Raw genomic sequence first — 26,708 nt, 5'->3', positions numbered from 1 at the left:
AATTGTATCCCTGCATTCTTAAAACCACTCTTGTACATAAGGCATTTCAAGATGTATGGTCTGTGTAGATAAAGATATTCAAATCTCTTGAGATTTTCTTTTACAGTAAGGCTGTATGTAGAAGCTGTGAGCATCCAGAGGAAATTCTTAGTTAAAGAAAGAAAAATGTCTGGAGTAGGAGATGGCAAGCTACTCTGCTGGACATGATTGAGTGACTGAACAGTAACAAAAACCAGTATTCTTGTCTGTAAAATTCTATCGACAAAGGAGACTGGTGGGCTACAGTCCGTGTGGTCGAAAAGAGCTGGACATGACTGAGCACAACCAAAATTAGTGCATAGCCCCCTAAATCTGAGCTTTCCAAAGCCCATTAATAGAAACAATAACAATACAAATTTTAGTTGACACATTGTTAATAAATAACAACATTCACAGCATATTTGGATGGCAGAACAAAGAGTTTATTAAAATCAAATTATTTGACCTTCCATCTATCTTTGGGAGAAGTGCAAAACCGTAAATTCTATCTACCATTCAATTTGAATTTCTTATTAACTTTGTAGGTTGACAGTGTGAATTTATCTCCCCAATCTCAGGGTTAGAAAGGTAAAGAATTTCCAGTGATCAGGAAATATTAGAATACTTTTCAATGGAGCAGATTAAGATAGCAGATAATTAGGGTACACAATCTAAATTTCTCAAATGAATTTGGCTCTTCTACAAGTTAATCAGTAGAAGCCAGATCTACAGGTTGGTAAGTAGCAAGATTAATGGAAACTTCTGCAGGGAAAATTAATTGGGTGCCAGAATCGGGATCCACAGCCCAGGGAAGGGAAGCCACAGACTCCATAGGCCAGGGGTCTGAAGACACGGGATCCACAGCCCGCTGAGTAGCACCTTCTGGATCCAGAGCTCAGGGAGCTGCAGCTGCTGGACTTACAGCCCAGAGATCCACAGTGAGTCGTCTTGCAGGGACTGGAGAAGGTGGAGGTCCTCCGACGGCGGCAGGATGTCTGGCAGGGATGGGACACCACACGGAACGTCTGGGTCCTGATGGGCTCACAGCAGGTCTCTTGACTGTAAAGAGAAGAGCCCAGCTGGCAGGAGCTTCGAGGGCAGAGATCAGTGCTGTAGACCAGGTTTCTGGGGAAGGAGGAGCCACAGGAGGAGCCTGAGTAGCTCAGGTGGCCCCCAAGGGAGCAGGAGGAGAAGTTTCTGGAACAACAGTTGTAGGACATGTTCACAGGAGATGTGAGTTCAGCTGAGCTACAGTGAGAAGATTCTGAGTTTGAATGTAATGTTCTGGACAGATGTGCTTATATATACTCTCAGCAATAGGTGTGGTAACCTACAGGGTCATTTTTTCCATATGTGTGTTCCCTTGTTTACATGTGTGTAACTTAGCAATCTTCTCTATAATTGTAGTTGGAATGGTTCTCCCCATATTGTATTTATGAATGCTATAATTTTGGTGTTATAGCCAAGGCCAATGAACTACACCTATGTTAGAAATGCTATGACTTGTTTCACACGAATGCTTATTCCATCATAGTCAAGAAAGCCTTTCTGCTTCCTCTTGCCATAATCTTTGGGTGTTTTGCTTCTGTCAATGAAGAGAAAATGCTTTTCTCAAATGGCAGTTACATAAGATAAAGTTATTTTTCTTCTTTGTCAGTGGATCAGAGGTGTAACTGGCTTGGACAAAGAACCTACTAAATACTGACTTTACTTGTTGCCATGTCTTCTCAGAGGATGAGATGGTTCGATGGCATCACCGAGTCAATGGAGTGAGTTTGGGTGAATTCCGGGAGTTGGTGATGGACAGGGAGGCGTGCCATGCTGTGGTCCATGGGGTCACAAAGAGTCGGATGTGACTGAGTAACTGAACTGAACTGGTATCTTCTCATCCTCCATTATTGTCAATCTACTACATTCTGTTACGCATGTGTCTCAGATACAAAGGAAAGGAAAAATTATCAGCCAAGACACTTTTTTGAATACCATTGATGGCTAGAACCAGAAAGAAACCTGCACAGCTATTTGGAGACATGGTGATAGTGAGGGACAGAACTAAGACAGAGTCACAAGGAAAGCCAGCTTGGAAAGCATCAAAGAGCTAAGAAATATTGAGATGAGGGAAGGAAGCAATTGAGTTTCAGATTCAGTGGGCCTGACATGAGCCCTGTAGTCTTAACAGATTGTCATCTGTACATGTAGATGCCCTAAGAATTTCCTTCTCCGATCTCCATCTACAGGAGGCTTGACTGATCAAGGATGCCCCTGCCCCAACTCCATGCTATGGCCCAAAATCTAACACTGCATTGGTAGGAGAGCCTCTCTTTCCATGGGGCTGCTCCCAGGCAATGACCAAGCGCAGGAGAGATATTAGAAGGCCTCCTTCTTAAGACACATGAGATCCTTTGCTGGCCAACAATTGAGGATCTCCAATGGTCTTGAGAAACTGTCCGCAATCCGAGGCTGCCTGGGGCATGTCTGTCTATCTTCTTCACTCTGATGAGACTCTCATGGAAGTCTGACAAGTCTCCTAGCCTTCTTCCCCTCTTCCCCAACACTCTTCTCTCGCAGCCAACTCCCCATAAGTCTTTGTACCTTTAATTCCATCTCGGGATCATTTCTGCTAAAGCCCATCTTTCAGTCACCTCAACGTTAGGCCAGTTCTACTCATTTCCTGAGTACCATTTCACACGTCAGATGATGCATCAACTTTGATAAATCCTAAACTATTGTTTAGATATGTTAGATAGTATCATCAACTTCATGGACATGAATCTGAGCAAACTCCAGGAGGCAGTGGAGGACACAGGAGCATGGCATGCTGCAGTCCATGGGGTCACAAAGAGTCAGACACGACTTAGTGACTGAAGAACAACAAAACTATTATTTCTTCAAATACTGTTTCCATCCCCTTTTTATCTCCTTTTTTCCTGAGATCCAATTATAAGCAAAATAGAGTATACATTATATATATATGCCTCTCACAGTCTTTTCTGTATATTCAGTCTTTTTGTCTTTTTCATGCTTTACTTTGGGATTTCCTTCTATTCCATCTTCTAATTCACTGTCTATTCAGTTCAGTCACTCAGTCACGTCTGACTCTTTGCAACCTCATGGACTGCAGCATGCCAGGCCTCCCTGTCCATCACCAACTCCTGGAGGTTGCTCAAACTCATGTCCATCAAGTTGGTGATACCATCCAACCATCTCATCCTCTGTTGTATCCTTTTCCTCCTGCCTTCAGTCTTTCCCAATGAATCCATCAGGGTCTTTTCCAATGAATCAGTTCTTCGCATTAGGTGGCCCAAGTATTGGAGCTTCAACTTCAGCATCAGTCCTTCCAATGAATATTCAGGACTGATTTCCTTTAGGATGGACTGGCTGGATCTCCGTGTACTCCAAGGGACTCTCAACAGTCTTCTCCAAAACCACAGTTCAAAAGCATCATCTATTAGGCAATGTTTAATCTACTGATAAAAGATATCACTAGTTTTTCCAAATCAGTTATTACTTTATAAATTTCTAAACTTTCAGTTAGATTCTGTTGTCTAGTTTTCATTTTCTGTCCCCAATCCTCAAATTATCTTCAATTTTGAAACACAGCTCTTCCTTGATAGCAATATTTCCCTGTTTCCTACTACTAAATTCATAGCATAAGTAGTTTAATGTCTGATTTTCCCAAGACTATTATATGGATTATGGATTTCAGATTGTATTTTCTGCTGTTATATTTTGTTCCAGTTTTATTTTGTTATATGCAGTATTTTAATGTTATTATTTTTGTTAAGTTTATAATAGCTTCATTAAAAATAAAATAAGAAAATATTGCTATCAACAATAACATTACATTTCCTTGAGTCTGGAGTATAGTTTAACTAGTTTTATTTTAACACTGAATATTTTGTGAATAAACTTTGAAAGTAGCTGTAGCTATTTACACACTCAGAATATGAAAAAATTTAGTAAACTTTGTTTTTAACCTTTGACTCTATAGTTAAAGAGAAGCTATATATATATATATATATGAAAAACAGAAGGGAGAGAAAATCTAAGTTAAATACATTAAAAAGAGGAAGGAATAATGGTAGGGTGAGAACAGAAAGAGGAGAGAAAGAGAGATTTATACACCCTACAGAATAAAAGAGAAGTGGAAAAACATCTTCACATATAGGCAGGAAACTGCAGCTCTGCAAATGCCAGGAAGTCAAAGCCTGTGCAGAGAAAAACTAGAGATATTCTAAGACAATAGAAATCCTGCATCGCTGTTCAGTTGCTAAATCGTGTCTGACTCTTTGCGACCCCATGGACTGCAGCACGCCAGGCTCTTTTGTCCTTCACTATCTCCTGGAGTTTGCTCAAACTCATGTCCATTGAGTCAGTGATACCATCCAACCATCTTATCCTCTGTGGTCCCCTTCTCCTCCCACCTTCAATCTTTCCCAGCATCAGGGTCTTTTCCAATGAGTCAGACTTCACATCAGGTTGCAAAGGATTAGAGGGGCAGCTTCAGCAGATAATGAAAGGAACAATATATCAAGATTCATAAAATATACTAATTTTGATATTTTTAATTATAAAGACATTAGGGAATAAGTAATAATTTGAGTGCAATAGAAAAAATAATTTCCTAAGCCTTCTCTGTGTTTCACTTTCAATTGCTTCCTTCTCTCACCATACATCAGCGTTTCCGTCTTAAATAAATAGACATGGGCCAGATTGATCTCTCCTGGATACTATTTCAGCTGAGCCTCTTTTTTGGTCATCTTATCTTTACATACAGAGAAGCTGTCTTTATGTTCCTCACCATTTCTCTCTCAGTCTCTTATTTTATCTATTTTTGGTCTCTATTGGATTAGGGACATACTGTATAACTGTGATCCTTGGTGTATTTTCTATTGCTGCCATAACGATTACCGCTGAGTGATTTTGGAGAATGGGAGTAAATGGTGACAAAGTGGATCATTTCAGAAAAGCTTCAAAACTGTGTCTCTGATCCATGGTACCAGAGGAAAATCCATCTTATTCCACACTCAGGAGGGAAACAGTCACCAGGAAAAACAGATGTAGATACATAGGAAGTGGGTTAGGGTAAATCAGAAAAAAAGCTTTCCTGGTCATGACGCTTCCCTGGCCATTATGGGATGTGCATTAGTAGGAAACAGTCATAGCATTTCTGACATAGCAGTAGTTCATTGGCTTTGGCTATAACAACAGAATTACAGCATCCATAAAAATAAATGCGAGAAACCATTCACCTGCAACTGCAATTACCGAGAAGACTACTGAATTACACATATGCAAAAGAGGAAATCTCATTAGGAACCATGATCCCTTGGTGTGCCACACCCCTTGCTGGAAGTGTATAAATGGCACAGTGCAGGAGAGACATTCAAACTCAGAATCTTCTCACTGTAACTCAACTGAACTCCCATCTCCTGTCAACATGTCCTACAGCCGCTGCTCTGGAAACTTCTCTTCTTGCTCCCTTGGGAGCTACCGGCGCTACCCAGCTTCCTCCTTCCCCAGCAACCTGGTCTGCAGCACTGACCTCTGCTCTCCCAGCTCCTGCCAGCTGGGCTCCTCTTTCTACAGCCAGGAGACCTGCTGTGAGCCCATCAGGATCCAGACTGTGGTGTCCCGTCCCTGCCAGACGTCCTGCTACCGCCCGAGGACCTCCACGTTCTCCAGTCCCTGCCAGACGACTTTCCCTGTGTCTCTGGGCTATAGGTCCAGCAGCTGCAGCTCCCTGAGCTCTGGATCCAGAAGCTGCTACTCAGTGGGCTGTGGAGGCCGTGGCTTCAGGCGCCTGGGTTATGAAATCTGTGGCTTCCCTTCCCTGAGCCAGGGATCTGGATTCTGTCATCCAACCTACTTTTTGTCCAGTAGCTGCCAGTCATCCTGTTACAGACCATCCTGTGGATCTGGCTTCTATTGTTCAATTTGTTGAATGTCTAAATCCTTTTGCATATTGAGATCAAAGTCTCTCTCAGTATACCCATCGTTTTCCCTCTCACATTTACCACCAATCTTTTATTCTTAAATCATCAGTTTCTTGCATCATCAACTTTTGAGGGACTCTAAACTTAATGAATAACCCAATGTGAAGTCCTATTGCCCGTACTATTGGATTGAAAATATACTATTGGATTTTCATGGAAAAACATTTGAAAATGAAAATTTTAATCTAATAAATTTACATCATCTGACATTGAAATATATTGTTTGTCTTGTTATTTGCCTATAGTTTAATCAATATTTGGGAATTTTAAATAAAGATCAATGTGCATCTGAAACTGGATGTGAAAACACACATTTTGAAAGATTTTAGCAAATTTCCATTGTCATTGCATATGTTTCCTAGTGGGAGTAATTATTTCCTGGAGGTCCATATTTTATTTGGCTCAATATCAGTGATATTTGCCTGAGGATGGAGGCATGGATTTCTGCTAATAATGGAAAACAGAGAAATTGGTGTATAACTAGAAATGCAGGCAACAAAAATACAGTATAATTTACAAGATGAGATAATATGTACATAACATACTGAAAGTTTAGTATCTCAATGTAGATTTTCAGCTAAGAGAAAAAATAAGCCTTTAAACAACTCCAAGGGTAGATGTTTTGTTCCCTGTTGGTTGGCATAAGTGCCGTAATCCTTCCCTGAGCCTGGTCCCAGTGATGATCCTTTCTGAGCCGTACCTATGAACATTCATAAAGAGATTCACAATGATTTTAATTGGGGAGTAACTGCATTAAGTAGTGAGTGCTAATTCTTTCCAGTTGTATCTCACTCTTTGCAACCCATGGATTGTATCCTGCCAGACTCCTCTGTCCATGGAATTTTCCAGGCAAGAATACTGAAGTGGGTTGCCATTTCTTTCTCCAGGGGATCTTCCTGACTCAAGGATCGAACCAGTGTCTCTTACGTCCTCTGCACTGGCAGGCAAATTCTTTACCACTAGTGCCACCTGGGAAGCCCACTGGGTTAAGGAAATGTGGGATAACCTCCCAAGGCTTCCTCAAGGCTCAACCTGAATTACTAACAGCAACATACGTGGAGCAGTGTTGAATAAATATTTGTATCCTCTAGGCTTAGGCTGTATCCTTTTCCCCTAGTATCTTTTTCCTCCTGTATCCTTTTCCTAACTCTAAAGCAGAGCTGAAGTCAAAATCTTGAGTACAGACTGTGTATTTGTCACAAGATATCAGGCAACTAGGACTTCCCAGGTGGTGCTAGTGGTAAAGAACCCGCCTGCCAGTGCAGGAGACATAAGAGATATGGGTTTGATACTTAGGTCAGGAAGATCCCCTGGAGGAGGGCATGGCAACCCACTCAGTGTTCTTGCCTCAAGAATCCCACAGACAGAGGAACCTGGTGGGCTACAGTCCAATAGATTGTACAGTCAGACATGACTGAAGCAACTTAGCACGCACACATGCACAGCATGCATCACGCAAATAGTATGGGAGACCATGGAAGGTGACAGAATCAAAGAGAAAAAATCTTACAAAGGAATATGTTTTTTTTGTTGCTGACTTTATGATGGGCAAACAGGGCTTAGTCTTTCAAGGTCTTTTTAGGAACATATGGTATGATTTTGAAATTGTCCTCCCCTGGATCTGATCAACAGTGAGAATCATTTATCCATCAACTTGTGCTTCCCATTGTTGGAATGTTGCCTGGCTGTGTATTAATTTTCTGGAACCTCATTAAACATGTGAGAGGATTCAGTATGTTCCTTTTGTTTTTCTGGCTGTGATCTCTGAGAACTCAGGTAGAGAGTGAAAGAAATGTTTATGCAGGAGGGGAGATACTGTCAGTGCAAAGAGGGTTGAAACTTGCATGCAATTGTTTCAGGCACCATAGCTGTGTCTTGAATCACAGTTGAAAGAATTAATATATAACAGAGGGTACAAGGGGTACCTGATACACAACTTGCGTTTAATTGCTCAAATATCCTCATGAGAAAGACAAACATTCTGTGCTATAGATCTTCCCAGACATGAGAGAAAGAAAAGTCAAAAAGAATTAGAAATTTGTCCAAATTTGTTCATCAAAGATCTAGTAGAATTCCATCTCTTGAATCAACCTATTCTTGTTATTTTCTGAACTTTTTTTTTTTTTTTACCTACTTTTTTAACCAAGAGCCTTGAATATACCTCCTACTATGGAGATTGCTTTACCTGAATAGACTTCAGCTCCTTTGGATCTAGTTTCATTAGCCTCGTGAGTAGTATTCATAATAAAGAGAAAAACAAAAAATAAATGTAGAGTTTAGGAAAAGAACGCTAAAGAAAAATGAGCTAATTTCTCTTAAAAAGATTTGCATTAACCATAATACTTAATAATAGATTGACAGAAATACATTATTATCCCTCAGGAAGATATTGCTAGAAATTCTGAGTGCAATGACAAACCCTGTATTATTCACTTTAATTATCATTATTAATGTCACATTAAAAAGTTCCCTTCCTCAATAACTACCACTATGAACAAGAATAGTAAAAAACAAAACACACACACACACAAAAAAACTCTTTCACAGTCACACATGCATAATTTTAATATCAGCAACCCCAAAATTGAAGATGAGCTTACCGTTAATATTTTTTAAAAAATAAGAGATAAAGGTGATTTCTATATAACTTGACAGATTTCTTCTCTTCCCTCTGAATTCCCCCAACATAAACATTGTCACTCCTAGAAGATTTTCTCTGAAAATTAAAAAAGAAAGAGTAAAATTGCCAAACCATGACATCTCACTAATCTGTAAGCAGCATTCCCATTTTGGTGAGTCAGACTGAAGGAACAATCAGGCGTCGATCAGGATAGAACCACGGGGAAGTCCTTGAGAAGGGAAAAGTCGTGTAATTGGATGTAAAAGTAACATAGAATATGGAATAAAGACCTCAAATAAAGCATGAAAGAATGTACCTCCCTCCCCCGCTGTGTGTGCTTTGTTATATAAAGTAACATGCTAATGACATAAAAATCAACAACAAAAAAGGCACCAGGAAAATAAAAATACAACAGAGATGGCAGAGGTGATTGATGAGGTAAGGAAAAGCATGCCAAAAAGCCTACTCTGGGTATACACAAAAAATGTTTTAAAACTACAGCTTCTGCTTTGAATAGCAGAATATTACAGCATGTTTGGATCCAATTATGGGTTATACATTTACAGCAATTACAACAGAATTTTTTTTCTTCATGGGAATCCTACTTGATTATTTTTATCATGATGTGGTCCTTCAGCAAAATTTTTGTTTCTATTGTTACTGAGACAACCAGTCATTTTATCTTTGATTTGAACTTTTTAAATAATTTTGCATTAGAACTGCCAGAGTATTATGAACTTTCATTAGCTTTACATGGTCTCTTTGGACTGGATGAAGAAATCAAATCAAGAAGAAATCAAATCACTATTGGAATTAAATTCATTTTTTATTTGAAGTATTTAGCAATATTGACATAATGCTGGCTTCATTAATCCTTAGTGAAGCTTTTCTTTTGTTAATGGAAGGGCACATCATCTACTGCTTCATTTGTGCTTTTGTTGTTTGGGGTGTGTGTGTGTGTGTGTGTGTGTGTGCACACGTGTGCATGTGTGCATGTGTATGTTTTACTTGCACAAGAAAACTGAGGATTTAACATGGCAAAAATGATTTAGCTAACTTTTAGCTATTTGACTTAAATGAAACATATGCATCAGAGTGACATATGAACAGAGTTTTTACAACTGTTAGTGATAAATAATCATCTTTGGAAGTAATCTTTTTAAAACTTCTGTCTTTTGAAATAGATACTGATGCTTCTCCAGCAAAATCATCTCTTTGACTTTTTATCTGGTAAGTGATACTTCTGACCCCCATGGTGGAGAGTAAATGTCAAAAAATTGTTGTACAAGTCATATTTCACCATCAACTTGCTTTAAGGATAGAAACTAAGAACTCACACTTTTAAATTAACATATGAACTTTTAGCTTTAGTTCATTGCTCCTAATAAGATATTCCTTTGCAAAGTCTAAAAACATAAAAATTCTCCTAAACAATAAAATAAATAGTTGTAGATTTAAGCAGTACAATATGTGGCCAAGCAAGCCACTGCAGCAAGAGCATTTAGATTGATCTTTATATGCTGTGTGCTTCTGCACACAGTCATGTCTGACTCCTTACAACCTCATGGACGGTAACCTGCCAGGCTCCGCTGTCCATGGGATTTTTTTCAGGCAAGAACACGAGTGGGTGGCCATTCCCTTCTTCAGGGGATCTTTCCATCTCAGTGGTCTAACCTGAGTCTCTTGGCCTCCCACATTGGCAGATGGATGCTTTACCACTACACCACCTGTGAAGCAAGTATATGCTGTGTACCACCCTCAGTTTTATGCCCATATTTTATGTACTGCTGCTGCTGCTGCTAAGTCGCTTCAGTCGTGTTCGACTCTGTGCGACTCCATAGACGGCAGCCCACCAGGCTCCCCCGTCCCTGGGATTCTCCAGGCAAGAACACTGGAGTGTGTTGCCATTTCCTTCTCCAATGCATGAAAGTGAAAAGTGAAAGTGAAGTCGTTCAGTCGCGTCTGACTCTTAGCGACCCCATGGAGTGCAGCCCACCAGTCTCCTCCGTGCATGGGATTTTCCAGGCAAGAGCACTGGAGTGGGGTGCCATTGCCTTCTTCCTAATCAGTAATCCTAAATTTCCCACTATCTCCACCTACTGGTAGCTTGGTGTCTATTACGGCTTCTTGCAGGATGTGGAAACAGCCACAGCAGTATTGGCTAGGTTAGAACGACAAATGAACCTCTGCCAAGATTTGAACACGTGAACTGTCCTACCACTGTATTTAAGTGCAATGTGTTTTCCATGATCCCTCAGCAATAAAAGGAGTAGTTCTATTTTTTTCAGGCAGAGCAAAGAATAGGATATGGCTTGTCTTCAGATTTAACACTGGTTAAAGTAAAAACTGTTCACCCTGTATGCATCTTATAAGCACTCCACTAGATGAAACCATAGCAAAAGCAAAGTGGAAGTTTCCTAAACCAATCATCACTTATGTTGACTCAGTTATTCATTACATATAAAAATTGAGAAATCTGACAATTACCAAGTGGGACTGGATGCTGAGACAAACAGAATAAACCAAGACATATGGTTACCCGGTGGGTGAGAATCTAGGTCATCTGTACCTTTTAATAATATTGTCCTTGACTTAAAGGATAAAAGTTTGGAGCATAACTGCTGATTCAGGTGTAATCAGCTTCCTAAACATTTAGTTACTTCTTGTAACATGAGAATATTTGCATTGTTTTTGAATTTCATTTTCCTTTTTTTTTTCTCTAATTAAATGTTATCAACAGAACAACTTAAAAAGTGGTTGCAAACCAACTGTATTAATGATTGTACAAAAAGTGCTGGGCTTACTTCTGATAAGTATTGGGGTGTATTAAATGTTTTCAATTATCAATCAATTAGACATTTCATTTGCTTTCTTATGAAAGCAGTAAATCTGGGGCAACTGAAATTCTCACCAAATCTAACTCACTAACTTCTTACTGAATTTATTATTTTAGAATCTATCTATGAGTAGTCTTCCTTCCAAAATTATGTGATGTAGTCAATTTAATATACCTATTTATAATTATATAAAATATTCAAGTTTCGAACCCCCTACAAAACCAAAGGTCACAGTTACTTGTCTGTAGTCTTAAAATGTAGTCTTAAAAATGTAATTTCAGATTTTACCATATTAACAGAATGTATTTACTCCTTCTGTATTAACAGAAGGGTAAACATGAAAGATGAAATAATTTCTTCCAAACCTAAACGACACTGAACAATTTTACCTTTTAAATTGAGAAAATTTAAATTATGAGTACAAGATGCAGAAAAATACAGCCAGATATTTAGAATTAGATTTGAAGACACGTCCTAAGTTGCTTCAGTTGTGTCCAGCTCTTTGTGACCCTATGAACTTTAGCCTGCCAGGCTTGTCTGTCCATGGGATTCTCCAGGCAAGAATACTGGAGTGGATTGCCATGCCCTCTTCCATTGAAGAAACAAAGCAAACAAAATGACAAAACCAATATGTGGATGTCATATACCATACTTTATTTAAACTCACACCATTTTTTCTACTAGTAAAATTTGAAATAGATGCATTTGGGGAAATAACCAGGAGAAATAAACAGGAAATAAATGTGCTTCAGTATTGCATGTCTATATAGCTACAAGGAAGTAGTTATGGCACCTTTCTTCAATGAATACGTTTTCAGTTACTGGTATTCAAATTATTCCTTATCCAGCGTAGGTAACAGCAGAAGTCAAATTTATAAGCTAAAGGTAAAACAAGAGGTCAACAGATAGTGTAGATCTTAATATAGTTAAGTATTGCATCAAATTCTAGATGTAGTAGATATTGTATTCAAGTATGACATTAGTAGAAGCCAGATCCACAGGTCGGTTGGAAAGAAAGAGACCGGCCACTCCTGGAAGAGAAGAAGGTGGGACGGTAAAAGCTGGATCTACAACTTAGGGAGGAGAAAATGTTGGGGCTGTGACCCACGGATTGAAAATCACCGGATCCAAAGCCCAGAGATGGGAAAACATGACCAACAGATTGAAAGTTACTGGAACCGAAGCCCAGAGACCCAGAGCAAGTCGTCTGGCAGGGACTGAAGAACGTGGAGGTCCTCGGGCGGTAGCAGGACGTCTGGCAGGGACTGGACACCACAGTCTGGGTCCTGATGGGCTCACAGCAGGTCTCCTGGCTGTAGAGAGAGGAGCCCAGCTGGCAGGAGCTGGGAGAGTAGAGGTCAGTGCTGTAGACCAGGTTGCTGGGGAAGGAGGAGCCACAGGAGGAGCCTGAGTAGCGCAGGTGGTCCCGGAGGGAGCGGGAGAAGATTCCAGAGCAGCAGTTGTAGGCCATCTTCGCAGGTGGTGTGAGTTACGATGGGAAGGTTCTGAGTCTGAATGTCACTTCTTGGACAGGAGCGTTTATATATCCTTATCATCGGCTGTTTCATCCTCGTGGCTCATAAAAACAAGCTACCATCATCTTTTTAATTGAATCCAAAAGATCAGCATAGTTATACACATGGAGTGTTTGTGGTTTTACAGCTGAAGAGTATAATCATGTTTGTGCCTTGAAATTCAAGTAATAGTATGGAATCTTCAAAGCTCTTAGTCATCCTTTTCTACCAAAGTCACCAAGCAGATCACTCAGATAACTTTAGAGGCAGTGACTGGGCTGATGGAAGCTGGCTTAATTAAAAATAATTGAATCCCCTTTCACAATCTGGCTCAAAATTGTTGTCATCTGGAGAGCAAAGTTGCTAACTGATCTACTCAAAGTCGTTTTTTAAACAAGGACATACACGGATTGTACCAGGAAGTGGCAGGTTAACCTAATGGGTAATGCCATAAGGAAGTGGCAATGGTAACAACACAAGATGTATGATGATTTTTTTTAATTGAACGCCAATGTTAATGGCTTTCATGAAATATTAAATGATAGATCCCCTTATTTCTGGTGCTCCTGCTTAAAACTGTATGCAGACTAGCAAGAGTCCACCTTAGCCAGTCACTCTTTCACGGGCATGTGTGTGTTTACTGTGCACGTGTGGCTGCTAAGAGCTTCAGTCGTGTCCGAATCTTTGTGACTCTGTGACCGTAGTCCACCAGGCTCCTCTGTCCATGGGATTCTCCAGGCAAAAATATTGCAGTGGATGGTCGTGCCCTCCTCCAGGGGATCTTCCTGACACAGGAGTTAAACCCTGGGCCAGGCATCTCATATACTGGCAGGCAGGTTCTTTTCCACTAGCACCACCTGGGAAGCCTGTGTGTTTACGGTGGAATGAGTTAAATATTATGAATACCTTTATATTGTTTTGGAAATATTCATCTAAGATACTTTTAGAGACATCAGAAACAAGAATAAAACATGCAACAAAAATGCCCAGTGTATTTCTCTCTCTACTCAGAGGCAATGTTTTCCACCAAAAGGACTCCCTGGAATCTAAAAAAAGGCCTTTGTTTTAAAGAAATTTTATAAGGCCTTGAAGTATTTGACCAATGTAGCCATCTTAAGGAGATTCTTCCTCTGCCTCCGAAAGCAACATACTTGACTTTGACTTAAACTGTTCTTAGGTGTTTCTGACAAGTCTTACACAATTTCTAAAGTAGTGGTCATTTTTTATTGCTATTCTATGACTTGTATTCTATTCCTCCTCTGTGTGGTAAGGTAATGAAGATTGACACCTTGAAGAAGAAAGATTGAGAAGCTTTATCTTCCTGTGGCTTCTGTGCTGTTCGATTTGTTCACATCACAGAAAAAAATTTCTACTTTTGAACAAAAGTACTTGTGTGCAAAAAATTCATTTCATTGAGAAAAGAATGTTCGGTATTACTTAATATCTTATCTCATAGCATATTCTTCTACAGAAATAGCTTATATGAGTGGATGATATTGAAGAAAGCAAATTCAATCTAGCTGAGTGAAATATTTATATGGATGTTTTGACGTTATAAACAAAACAGGAAGGTTTGGAATCTACTAGAAAGCAATTTTCTATTCATAATTAAGAAGCCTGATAAATAAGAACTGTTTATTTTAGAAACAGAGCACAAATTATGTTGCCTACCAAATATATGGAATATGACTGAAGCCCAATTTGTGTACTGAAAACATTCAAAGTCATAAAGTTTACAATTTAGAAGGAAGTTTAGCAATTATCTCCAGTACTCTGCCACGTTGGAATCCCATTTACAATATCTTATCAGATGGATATCTAATAAGTGCCCCCAAGATGAAAATCTCAATTACCTGCAAAAGTACCTTGTTTTAGATTTTTTGTTGAATCTTTCCTAAAAACTTCCACTTAGTAATTTCAAATCTTCATAGAATGAGTCTCAGCTCATTTCTACTGGATGATATATCAGTTTTTGAAGATGGGTGTCTTAAGAGATTTGCCCATCACCACAGGTTATTTTAAGCTATTCTCTGTACACATGTACTGCTGTATTTAGTTAAGCCATGATGAACTTTATGGGAGAATCTAGGAAAAATACTTATACTAGTTCTCTATGAAGAATATATAAACAAAAATATATAATTATATATATGACTTAATGTATTTACCACATCAGAGGTAAATTCAAAAGGATTCATTCTCTTTTTTACATTATCATATATTTTGAAACTCTCTACCCTCATTTCAATCTACAAAGGTCATTTGTAATTATGAATTTTTCTAACTTGATCTTTCTTTGAAGTTTACAGGTAGTAGGCATTTTCCTTACTCCTTGATTTTATTTACCTCCTTTAGTAAAAACCCCACCCTATGAGAGAAAACTGAGAGACTAAAGGTTCATCTTTTTTAATGTATAGAGCTTATTAGTTTGTTCTCAATGACATCAACACCACTAAAAATGACTTAAATTTTATGCAGAGATTTTTTTGAAAATTAAATTTATTGATGTGATCTCTCAAGAAGCAAGTGAACTTCAGAATAAGGATTTCTTAAGCATTTTTATAATGGAAACTTCAAAGCACTGCTGAAAATATGGATCCCTTATTCTTAAATCAAAAACTCACTCATATAAGAGCAGTTTGGGTACTTATACTATAAGAAAACTAGAATATAAATGTGTTAGATGCTCATTTAACATTTGTACCAATTAAGGATGATAAGTGGGTTATTTCTTCTATAAGGTACACAAGATTTGGGACGTAAAACAGATATTGATTTTTTTCCCCTCCATTCCTAAACTTGGAACAAAATGAATGTTCCCTCCTGACTACAAAGTACTTTTTAAAGCTTTAAATACAACGAAGTTCTCACTGTGTTACCCATTCAATACACTATATTGAAGGATAAGATGAATAAAACCCCAATCTTACAGGTACAATTATGGTGCAATCAGAGTCACCTACCCAAGCTAGATGAATGAGAAATAACATTTTTGCTTCATGAACAACTGCTTTGAAAATCTAATGAAATTCTTTCATTTAAAAGTCTGTAATCATAAAAAAAGGTCTTTGAAGGTTAATGCATTTCATTTTTACTGGAGCCTAATTAAGCATTCTTATTAAAATGAACACATGCTGTTACACCCATTGCTAGAGTATTTAAGTATCCGGTGTAGAAGGTAACATTCACAGTCACAAACTTCCCTTTGCAACTCAGCTGAACTCAGAACTCCCAACATCATGTCTTTCAACTGTAGCATGGGAAACTTCTCCCGTTCCCTTGGAGGTTACTTGGGGGTCCCAGTTTCCACCTGTGATTCTTTCTACCCCAGCGATGTTGTCTACTCCCCCAGCACTTTCCAGCTGGGCTCCACTCTCTACGGTGACTGTCAGGAGAACTTCTTTAGGCCCGTCAGCTTCCAGACACCCTGTGCTGTGACCAGATCTTTCCAGACATCCTGCTCCCATCCACAGAATTTCATCTTCCGCAGTCCCTGCCAGACAATTTACACTGGATCTCTAGGGTCTGGAAATATTGGCCTTGGGTCTTTTGGTTGTGAAAATACTGGCTTCCAGTCTCTGGGCTGTGGATCCAACATCTGCTCTCCAACTTACGTTTCCTCCAGGAGTTGCCAGTCATCTTATTACTAACCAGCCTTTAGCTCATGCTTTTGTGAATCAACTTTCTGAATGACTCCAGTCACCTCATGCTTATATCTATGCTTTATGAAGTTTTAACCCTCGGCATTTCCAACATCTTTGATAACGGACCATCTTCAGCACCGGGGCTTACTATCACACTCATTCTGGAAGTATACAATTCACTGTGGACAAAGTAATCTTGACTTTGTAATCAGGCATATGAGATATGTCTTGGATTTTCTTCATTCCTGATCCAATGCTCAGAATCTCCGTTGCTGTCTTACTCAGAATCCTGTTTTACTGCTTTTCTCCTAAGACTCTTTCACTTGCGCATTTCAAATAGATATGGCATTTAAAATAAAAGTATTTCTTTAGAATGAATTACAGCATTTCATTTCTTAATTCATATGGTACATTTAGTGAATGCATCCAGTACCTTCAACTGTGTTCACTAGCTAAACATTTTGTTTCGTTAATATTATGCTGCATAGAAAAAGGAAGTTTAGAGAATCTAAATATATGGCACATTTTATGTCTTAAGAGATTTATATCCTCTCCTAGGTGCATTTTTTCATCTAATTACTTTAGAAATTTTCCTTTTTAGGTAGGCATTTGTTGAAAAATATTTATTGAATTCTGGTTATAGTCCGGGCATTCATGCTGAATGAAGACATAAATTCCTTCCCTTCACAGAGTTCACACACACACAAGTTTAACTTACTGTGATTTAGCAAGTGCAATAATGTCAATAAAAACATGTTTCATTGGGAACACAAAGAACAGGATGTTCAGAAAAGGGTGAGAATATCACAGAAAACTGATTAGTGACAATAAGGTTACTAGTTCATGTAAAAAACAAACCGTGCTCATATAATGTGTTAGTTGCAGTCCTTTGAGAGATAGCTGTGGTCTAGGACTTGACATGACACATGTTTGTTGAACAAAATACCTGCCAGTGAAAATGGGGAGGTAGCTGGAGGGTTCTGGGAGACCCATCAGACAGCATCGCCGGTCTGAACTCACTGAAGGGAAGATGGAAGGAAGGAGGCTGGGTTAGAATACCCTTCTTCAGACCAGTTCTAAGTTTTTATGAGTCACCTGCAAGTCACAGAGACAGCCTTGCCTGCATATCCTTGCCAAGTTCAGTCACTGGCCAAGAACAGGTCACAGCATGGCTTTGGCATAAATGTGGGGCTACACTCAGAGACTAGCAGCTGGGACTGTAAGTCAGTTATGCTCCCTGCAGTGGGAGCTACATTTCCATAGCTTCCATGTTCAGAAATTCATCCTGATTTCAAGTAAGTCAAAATAATAACCAATAGCAAAATAATAAATGAAAACAGACTTTTCCATGAATTACATTCAATATACTTTATTTCATGTCCATTGATCCAAAAAAAGAAAAGACTGATTGCTGTATTAGATCCTGTATAGGATGCAATGAGTGAAAGTCAAACCCTGAAATAGAATGTGAGGAAAGAATTGAGAATTATTGGAGGGCTACGCTTGATTTAGAGAAAGCAGAGGAACCAGAGGTCAAATTGCCAACATCCACTGGATCGTAGAAAAAGCAAGAGAATTTCGGAAAATCATCCACTTCTGCTTCATCACCAACTCAATGGACATGAGTTTGACCAAGCTCTGGGAGTTGGTGATGGACAGGGAAGACTGTCATTCCACAGTCCATGGGGTCACAAAGAGATGGACATGACTGAGTGACTGAACAGAAAGCCTTTTACTGTGTGGATCACAACAAACTGTGGAAAATTCTTAAAAAGATGATGGGAATACCAGATCACCTTATCCACCTCCACAGAAACCTGTATGCAGGCAGAGAAACAACAGATAGAACCAGACATGGAGCAACAGACTGGTTCCAAATTGGGAAAGGAGTACATCAAGGCTGTATATTGTCACCTTGCTTGTTTAAATTCTATGCAGAGAACATCATGTGAAATACTGGGCTGGATGAAGTACAAGCTGGAATATAGATTGCCGGGAGAAACATCAATAACTTCAGATATGCAGATGACACCACCCTTATGGCAGAAAGGGAAGAGGAACTAAAGAGCTTCTTGATGAAAGTGGAAGAGGAGAGTAAAAATGTTGACTTAAAGCTCAACATTCAGAAAACTAAGATCATGGCATCTGGTCCCATCCCTTCATGGCAAATAGATGGGGAAATAATGGAACAGTGACAGACTGTTTTCTTGGGCTCTGAAATCATTGTAGATGGTAACTACAGCCATGAAATTAAAAGACCCTTTCTCCTTGAAAGAAAAGCTATGACAAACCTAGGCAGCATATTAAAAAGCAGAGACATTACTTTGCCAACAAAGGTTCATATAGTCGAAGCTATATGGGTTTTTTCAGTAGTCATATATGAATGTCAGAGCTGGACTATAAAGAAGGCTGAGCACTGAAGAATTGATGCTTTTGAACTGCACTGTTGGAGGAGACTCTTGAGAGTCCTTTGGACTGCAAGGAGATCAAACCAGTCAACCCTAAAGGAAATCAGTACTGAATGTTCATTGGAAGGAATGATGCTAAGGCTGCAGCTCTATCACTTTGGCTCCCCAATGAGAAGAGCTGATTCAGAAAAGAATGATGCTGGGAAAGATTGAAGGCAGGAGGGCAAGGACACAATATGGTTGGATGGCATCACCGACCCCATGGACATGAGTTTGAGCAAACTCTGGGAGATGGGGAAGGACAGGGAAGCCTGTGGTGCTGCAGTCCATGGGGTCACAAGGAGTCAGAGACAACTGAGGACTGAAGAACAAGTGTTTCATTTGAAGTGCAACTAAATGTACTAAACAGACAGGACTTATTAGGGCATATTTAGGACATTCCCTCATTTTTCTCCTGTTATAGAACTTTACACTTGACCCAAGGGCTCTAGCTTCCCTGAATTTCTGAACAATATCATGGACAGGTGTATGACCACATTAAAAAAATATGTTGTGATTTCATACAAATAGATTTTATTCATAAATTAGAAGTCAGATAGCTCCTCCTTTTCCTCTCTATTCAAGCCTCTCCTGTGATTCCATGGGTCACCAATGACTTGAAATGGCCTGACCACTTTATTTATCTCTTTGCTCTTCCTTGCCTTCCATCACTGTGCTGCTCCTGGGGAAAGCCAAAGGGAAAGAATAGGTGGAAAGGAAATGACAGCTGAGGCCATCTGTCTTAATCTGCTTTAGACCACCTGGGTCAACATGACCTAGTTAATTCAGGAATATTTTTCTGGGAAAAATGTTAGATTAAACCAATAAATCATTTCACTGTATGTTTCAGTAAACTACTGTAATATTGGATACAGTAGTCTGCAGACCTGAAAAACAGCCCCCCTAATTAAGCAAGAGGCTTCCACGGTAACTCAGATGGTAAAGAATCTGCCTGCAATATAGGAGACTCTGGTTTGATCCCTGGGTAAGGAATATCTCCTGCAGAAGGGAATGGCTAGCCACACCAGTATTCTTGCCTGGAGAATTTCATGGACAGAGTAGCCTGGTGGGCTACATTCCATAGGTTTGCAAATTATGTAACAGTCAACTTTTATCAAGAGACTGGTGTCAGTAGCTTCTCTTTGCCATGCCCATCAATTCTATGCTATCTACTAATAAACTTGCCCAGTCGCAATCAATTCTGTACCTTGAAAGCATCTGAGCCCATGATCTCACTTCTAACACCTGTCTTTGGAGTCATGTGTGGGTTGTGAGAGTTGAACTATAAAGAAAGCTGAGCACCGAAGAATTGATGCTTTTGAACTGTAGTGTTGGAGAAGACTCTTGAGAGTCCCTTGGACTGCAAGGAGATCCAACCAGTCCACCCTAAAGGAGATCAGTCCTGGGTGTTCACTGGAAGGACTGATGTTGAAGCTGAAACTCCAATACTTTGGCCAACTGATGTGAAGAGCTGACTCATTTGAAAAGACCCTGATGCTGGGAAAGATTGAGGGCAGGAGGAGAAGGGGACGACAGTTTAAGATGGTTGGAGGACATCACCTACTCAACAGACATGAGTTTGGGTGAGCTCCGGGAGTTGGTGATGGACAGGTAGGCCTGGCATGCTGTGATTCATGGGGTCGCAAAGAGTCAGACACGACTGAGCGACTGAACTGAACTGAACGTGGAGACACAAACAGCTGAATGTCTCGATGCAATGGTGTTCCCCTTTGCTGAAGGAAGTTCTGACATTTCACTTTGCTTAGTTAACAGATTGTCTGGTAGTATTTGGAGATGTCCAAGAGGGACATAAAAAGTCTTTTTGCTCAGCTAGCACTAAGTGCTACCTGTGGTTTGTCTTTGCTGTTGAGGATCCTCACTCATCACCCATGTCTGAATACATGTCTCCTCTTTTCTGGAGGAGACAATGGTATGTTTTCCAGAAATCCCTTTCTTACCTCTCTGCCAGCCTCTGTGGGACCCTCTGCACTAACCCATTCCCCTGATAGCACAGACTTCTATAACGTCTCCTTAAATCATCCCCCTCAATCCCACCAGCTCTGCACCCCACCCAGCTTGCCTCTGCTAGCATCCATTTGCTCTGCAGATGACACTCTTAGCCTGGAACTAACACATACACTTACCACACTATTCATGGAAACAGAGACAGGCAGAATGCTTCAGGTGAGCAGAAAATATTTTTCTCTAAAGGTCTTAATTGATTGAATGAGCTCTGCTCACATTATTGACAGCAAACTCCTTTACTCAAAGTCAACTGATTATAAACAACAAATTCATCTTTATAAGGCCTTTACAAGAACAGCTGCTGCTGCTGCTGAGTCGCTTCAGTTGTGTCCGACTCTGTGCAACCCCATAGACAGCAGCCCACCAGGCTCCCCCATCCCTGGGATTCTCCAGGCAAGAACACTGGAGTGGATTCCCATTTCCTTCTCCAATGCATGAAAGTGAAAAGTCAAAGTGAAGTCACTCAGTCGTGTCCGACTCTTTGCGACCCCATGGACTTCAGCCTACCAGGCTCTTCCGCCCATGGGATTTTCCAGGCAAGAGTAGTGGAGTGGGGTGTTCTTGTTCTCCAACAAGAACAGCTAGACTATAGTATTTGACCAAACAAATGGGCTCCATAGCCTAGCCAAGCTGACACATAACAGAACCATCAAAGTCTCCATTTTCTAGAAAAGCTGGGCTGACAGTTTCTATTTCATAAAAATAGAGTTGAAATTACTGCACAAAACTTAAGGCAATAGTAAATTAGAATTTTGCTTATAAGTAATCTTCCTCTCAGTTTATAAAATTATTCTCATTTTTTGAATGAACATTTTCTCAGATTCTTATGTCCATTTTTTAAGAGAGATTTCTAGCACAACTCCATGATCATTCAATGGAAGAACTAAGTCTCTTAATAAAATGTCTATGTGTATTCACAAAAATAGTTTTTCTCTGTTTATGAGCTGTTTAGCCTCTTCAGTGTATTTCTGCTAAGAACACAGCTCTGACCCAGCTGTGCACAAGAGACCTGCTCAGGCAAAGGGCAATATTCAGAGAATTTATTTCTCGGAGCATTTTTAGTCTATTTGCCCAACTTATATCTGTCATCATATTTCTCATGTTTTCCCAATCCATTTGCCTTTTTTTGTGCCTCCATTTTTGTCATGTCCTTCGTTGATCATTTTCTACTCTTCTGCTTTCTTTCTTGCACTTGACAAAAGTATTCACCCTCCTCACTTTCCAAAATTTTGGCGCTAGTAACACCTAGGGCGGATACAATTTTGTTAGGATGGGGCTGTCTTGTCCACTGTGTGATGTTTAACAGCATCCCTGGGCTCTTCCCACTAAATGTCAGTGCCGTTCCTCTCCACCCTCATTGTGACAATCAAGTATGTCTTCAGATGTTACCAAACGTCCTCTGGAAGTGAGCTTATTCTGCATTTAGAACCATGGATTTAGACGATGTCCCGAGAGTGAGTTGTTTGGGATAGTTCTTGACAGTGAACACTGGACCTACCCACATTTCAGATAGGGCTTGGACAGTAAAAATGCAATAGTATATCATTTTATGCATTAATGAGGTGTTGTAAATGATGATTATCCAGTAAATATATTTATAGTTCATAAATAATGTTGACTACTTACTTAGCAAATATTATTCCACAATCGCACATAAATACAGTAGCTGTAATTATGTTTACAACCATCACCAGTGTAATAACCTGTTCAATTGCAATTAGAGAAAAGAAAATGGTATTTTTGTGATAAGCTCCTCAGCTTTAGAATGGCTAGGTTGTCTGTTAGGATCACACCTGTTCTCATCATCCTAGACCAAAAAGTAACAGTAAGATGTAGGTTATCTTCTCACTCTATTTCAAATAGTCAAGACCAATTGAGACCAATTGCTGGTTTATAGACTTCTGCAATATCTCTTGGACATTCTGAGCATTTTGTTTGATTTGTCTGAGTCATTCAGTACATTCCACAAAAGAGATATCAACTCTTTCTGTATGTGCTGGCAGTGATGAAGTGGATCTCAAACTACATTTATTCATTTTGAGTTTTTGAAGGTGACATGACAGTTTCAAAAGTATCTCAAAATCTCAATTTATCATATGGGTACTTTGCTATGAACTTCTTCAGCTGTATCTACCAAATATTTCATGCTACAAGCATATACTCAAAGAGATTCATATTTCAAATACAAGAAAACAAGTTCATTTAAACAAATATTTGTTCCTGCTATATACCAGCATTTATGCTAGGTCCTGGAGAATGCAAGTTTAAGTAATTGTGTAATGGAACTGATACACTGTTATAAACAATATTATAAACCAACTATAATTTTAGTTAGACTCATATAATCTCACAAGACAAGACATGAAGATTGAAAGACCTTTCCCAGAAAAAGCAAACATCATGTTAGAATCTAGACGATAGTACATTTGAACAGGCAGAGGAAGGTCACAAGAGAGGAAATGGGACAAGTGAAATATGTAGTTTGTAGGGAGATACTCCCTTGCCCTTTGTGTGTGGGAAAAAGCTTGAGCTTGAACTACAAAGGTTATTTGGCCATGGATATTATGGTCACAAATTTAGATTATATTGTATAGGAAACTAGAGGTCAATAGAAATTTCTGAGTAATCATTTTAGAATTTCATCCTGTCACCTAAATTTAGTGTGAATTTTGAGGGGCAGATTTTTAAATGAGAGCTTTCACTTTATTGTTTTAGTTAATACTTGTTTTATGCTATATTTGCAGTTCACTTTTTTTTTTTCTCATATTGTATCATTCTGGCCAGAAAGGTATTGGAAATATTTTGTAGTTTGTGGGCTATCTGCCAACTTTCTGGAAAGGAAGCCCCAAGACAAGACTTGTACCTTCTATGTAATTTGTTACTTTCAGAATATCAAATGTTAGCAGTTGATTCACTCTCCTTTCAGGGGAGAACAGCACTTTAGATATAAATTGTTTATTAAATGTGGAAAACTATCTTGATATCTTCTGTTACTCAGAAGTTGTCTTGATCGAAAAAGACTATTATTTTTTGGTGTCTCTGACACATACTGCATTAAGTTGTGCACAGGTGTGCTTTCTGATGAACATAGGAAAACGTTCGAGACAGAGCAATCCTCTCAAAGGGGCTGAACGTTTTATCTCAGAAGCAGTGCATATTTCTTATTAATGACAATTTTAAGCACAGTTCTGTGTAAAGGGATAAAAGATGTTTTGAACAATGTCCCTCCATTAATACCAAATTATATTGTCAGGTTTTTACTTCTGGCTGAAAAAAAGATCACAACATTAAAAAAAAATAATTCATTGTAGACAAAAATAAAAACTGGTGATTGCAATTACAATCATTAATCCATTCACTTTTATGTTACTTTTAAACACAGTAGACTCAGTTTTGTGGGTTTTCCTCTTTTGTTTCATCATTCATTATTTGTTTATTTTTGGCTGTGCTGGGTCTTTTTTGCTACGCACAGGCTTTCTCTAGTTGCAGCGAATGGGGTTGCTCTCTATTTGTGGTGCAGGGGCTTCTCGAGGCAGGGTTGCAGATCATGGGCTCCAGGGCACAAGAGCTTCAGTAGTTGGGGCACACTGGCTTAGTTGCTCCGTGGCATGTGGAATCTTCCTGGATCAGGGATCGAGCCCATGTCCCCTGGATTGACAGGCGGACTCCCAACCACTGCACCACCAGGAAATTCTTAGGACTTTTCTTTTTAATAATACATGCTACAACTATATACTGTTATAATCCATAAAAAACACAAAGTTTGGCTGGGTATTAGTTCAGTTTTCTGTTTGTTTGCTTTGCCTTGTTTTAAAATAGCATACAGAGATGTTTATCTGTCCAAGATCATACAGCTAGTTAGTGGTATATTGTAAACTCAGTTTTACTTTTAAAACTCTTTTTAACATATCACCCTATGCAAGAAGTAAAAATGGATCAATTGGAAAAGAACACATCCTGATGATGGTGAACCATTACAATCTTCTGGGTAATTTGCTGTTGGTCAGTTGCTCAGTTGTGTCCAACTGTTTGTGACCCCGTGGACTGCAGCCCGCCAAGTTTCCCTGACTTGCACCATCTCCCTGAGTTTACTCAAAATCATGGCATTGAGTTGATAATGCCATCCAACCATCTAATCCTCTGGGTAATAATGTATCTATTTTCCTTATTAATATCTTCTAAGCATTTGACATCAAGGAAATATTGAGCATTAAGTTTTCAAAAGTCTGGAAAAAATGTCACATTTTGTTATTAAGAATCTATGCTCTTAACAACTTGCATGTCTTCATATTTATTTTACAACCCAGTAAAAATTAAAATAAATGCTGAATAATGCTCTGAATAATTATAGCCAAACTTATGATGAATATCAAAGAATATTGAATTTTGAGCAAGTGGAATACAAATTGAGGAATGATGATATAAAAGAAATACTATGGAGAATTGGATGGTATTGCTTGCAAAGAGAAGTTCTACGTAAATTGTGACCCTTCTACACAAAGACAAGAATGTTGATGCAGAAGACCCAAGCAAAGAGCAGGCTTTCTTACATGTGATATAATGCATTCTCATTAAACCCATTCGGGTACCACATCCTCATAACAACCAAATTAGAGATTTCCAACTATTGTGAGATTGACTTAGGTCATGGATTTCATATAATACAGAAGGAATACAAAAAATACCTACAAGAAAATTAAAATTAGGAAACATTTTCATTTTACTCTTTTATATATCATGCACAGAATATTTTGCTGCCTATTGAAACAGAGAAATGCAGTATGCAATGATAAATTCTAAATTGCTTAAGCTCACAGTACCAGGCTCCTCTGAAGCAGTGGTCAGATTCATTCTAGCCACTTAAAAATCATGACATAGACCAGTTTTGAACAAATTATATTATGAGGAATTAAGATTTATTTAGTTTGTGCATTGTTTACCTCAACCCCCAAAGATGGCTTATATTGCAATGACTGCATATAAAATGAGCTCTATTAAGGATAAAATGCTCTCATTTTTAAAAACTATTTTCCTGAAAGTGATAACACTAAGTTAGAGAGAGAAAGAGAGACTGGTTTTACTGAGAAACTGAGATCTTTTATATCCTCTGAGTTGTTATAGCAGGATGATACATCTCTTAGTTTCCACATCTTCTTGAGAAATCTTCCTAATTTTTTTTTTCCTTTTAAACTTAGTTATCAGGGATGATTTTTTTTTTTATTATTCCTGAGATACAAGCTGGTTAACCTTGGTGACTTACCTTCTGGCCTCAATTTCATCATTTTAACACTTGGATTAAAATTACATATTTGGCAGGATTAGTCTAGGAACTAAAGGAGACATTATATTAAAAACACTTATTACCTAAATGGAAGATAGTGACAACATTAGGTCTTTCTTGCTACTATTTTTATTAGTTTTAATTTACACATCCTAAAACAGGGAAATTTCTTCAGTTGATACTTAACACTGAATGGCATTTCTTATCTTCAAACAATTTATATAGCAGTCTTAAAAATTAGCAGAAAGAAAAAATTTCCCCATGTGTATTTAAGTATATTAGAAATAAATGACTCCATCTAGCAGAAGAAGTTTGTGGTGCTGCAA

At 38.8% G+C, this 26,708-nt stretch overlaps 4 protein-coding genes across 4 annotated transcripts; 2 read left to right on the top strand and 2 right to left on the bottom strand.

Annotated features, from left to right (window-relative positions):
- Positions 1 to 767: 767 nt before the first annotated feature.
- Positions 768 to 1,238, bottom strand: LOC138085038 (keratin-associated protein 13-1-like). The gene has a single exon (XM_068979252.1). It carries the CDS (start codon positions 1,236 to 1,238, stop codon positions 768 to 770), a length of 471 nt encoding a protein of 156 aa, XP_068835353.1.
- A 4,220-nt stretch (positions 1,239 to 5,458) lies between these two features.
- Positions 5,459 to 5,962, top strand: LOC138084484 (keratin-associated protein 13-1-like). The gene has a single exon (XM_068978798.1). It carries the CDS (start codon positions 5,459 to 5,461, stop codon positions 5,960 to 5,962), a length of 504 nt encoding a protein of 167 aa, XP_068834899.1.
- Positions 5,963 to 12,450: 6,488 nt separating this feature from the next.
- LOC138084004 (keratin-associated protein 13-1-like) lies at positions 12,451 to 12,942 on the bottom strand. Its single transcript, XM_068978066.1, has one exon. The coding sequence runs from the start codon at positions 12,940 to 12,942 to the stop codon at positions 12,451 to 12,453; it is 492 nt and encodes a 163-aa protein (XP_068834167.1).
- A 3,282-nt stretch (positions 12,943 to 16,224) lies between these two features.
- On the top strand, positions 16,225 to 16,635 carry KRTAP15-1 (keratin associated protein 15-1). The gene has a single exon (XM_068988667.1). It carries the CDS (start codon positions 16,225 to 16,227, stop codon positions 16,633 to 16,635), a length of 411 nt encoding a protein of 136 aa, XP_068844768.1.
- The last annotated feature ends 10,073 nt before the right edge of the window (positions 16,636 to 26,708 follow it).

The sequence above is a fragment of the Capricornis sumatraensis genome, chromosome 1, assembly GCF_032405125.1.
Source record: "Capricornis sumatraensis isolate serow.1 chromosome 1, serow.2, whole genome shotgun sequence".
Classification (NCBI taxonomy): domain Eukaryota; kingdom Metazoa; phylum Chordata; class Mammalia; order Artiodactyla; family Bovidae; genus Capricornis; species Capricornis sumatraensis.
The sequence above is the reverse complement of the archived record's forward strand: the minus strand, read 5'-3'. Positions and strand labels throughout refer to the sequence as shown.

Excerpts from the sequence above, each read along its gene's own strand:
- KRTAP15-1 (XM_068988667.1), top strand. The coding sequence starts at position 16,225 with ATGTCTTTCAACTGTAGCATGGGAAACTTCTCCCGTTCCCTTGGAGGT.
- LOC138085038 (XM_068979252.1), bottom strand. The coding sequence starts at position 1,238 with ATGTCCTACAACTGTTGTTCCAGAAACTTCTCCTCCTGCTCCCTTGGG.
- LOC138084004 (XM_068978066.1), bottom strand. The coding sequence starts at position 12,942 with ATGGCCTACAACTGCTGCTCTGGAATCTTCTCCCGCTCCCTCCGGGAC.
- LOC138084484 (XM_068978798.1), top strand. The coding sequence starts at position 5,459 with ATGTCCTACAGCCGCTGCTCTGGAAACTTCTCTTCTTGCTCCCTTGGG.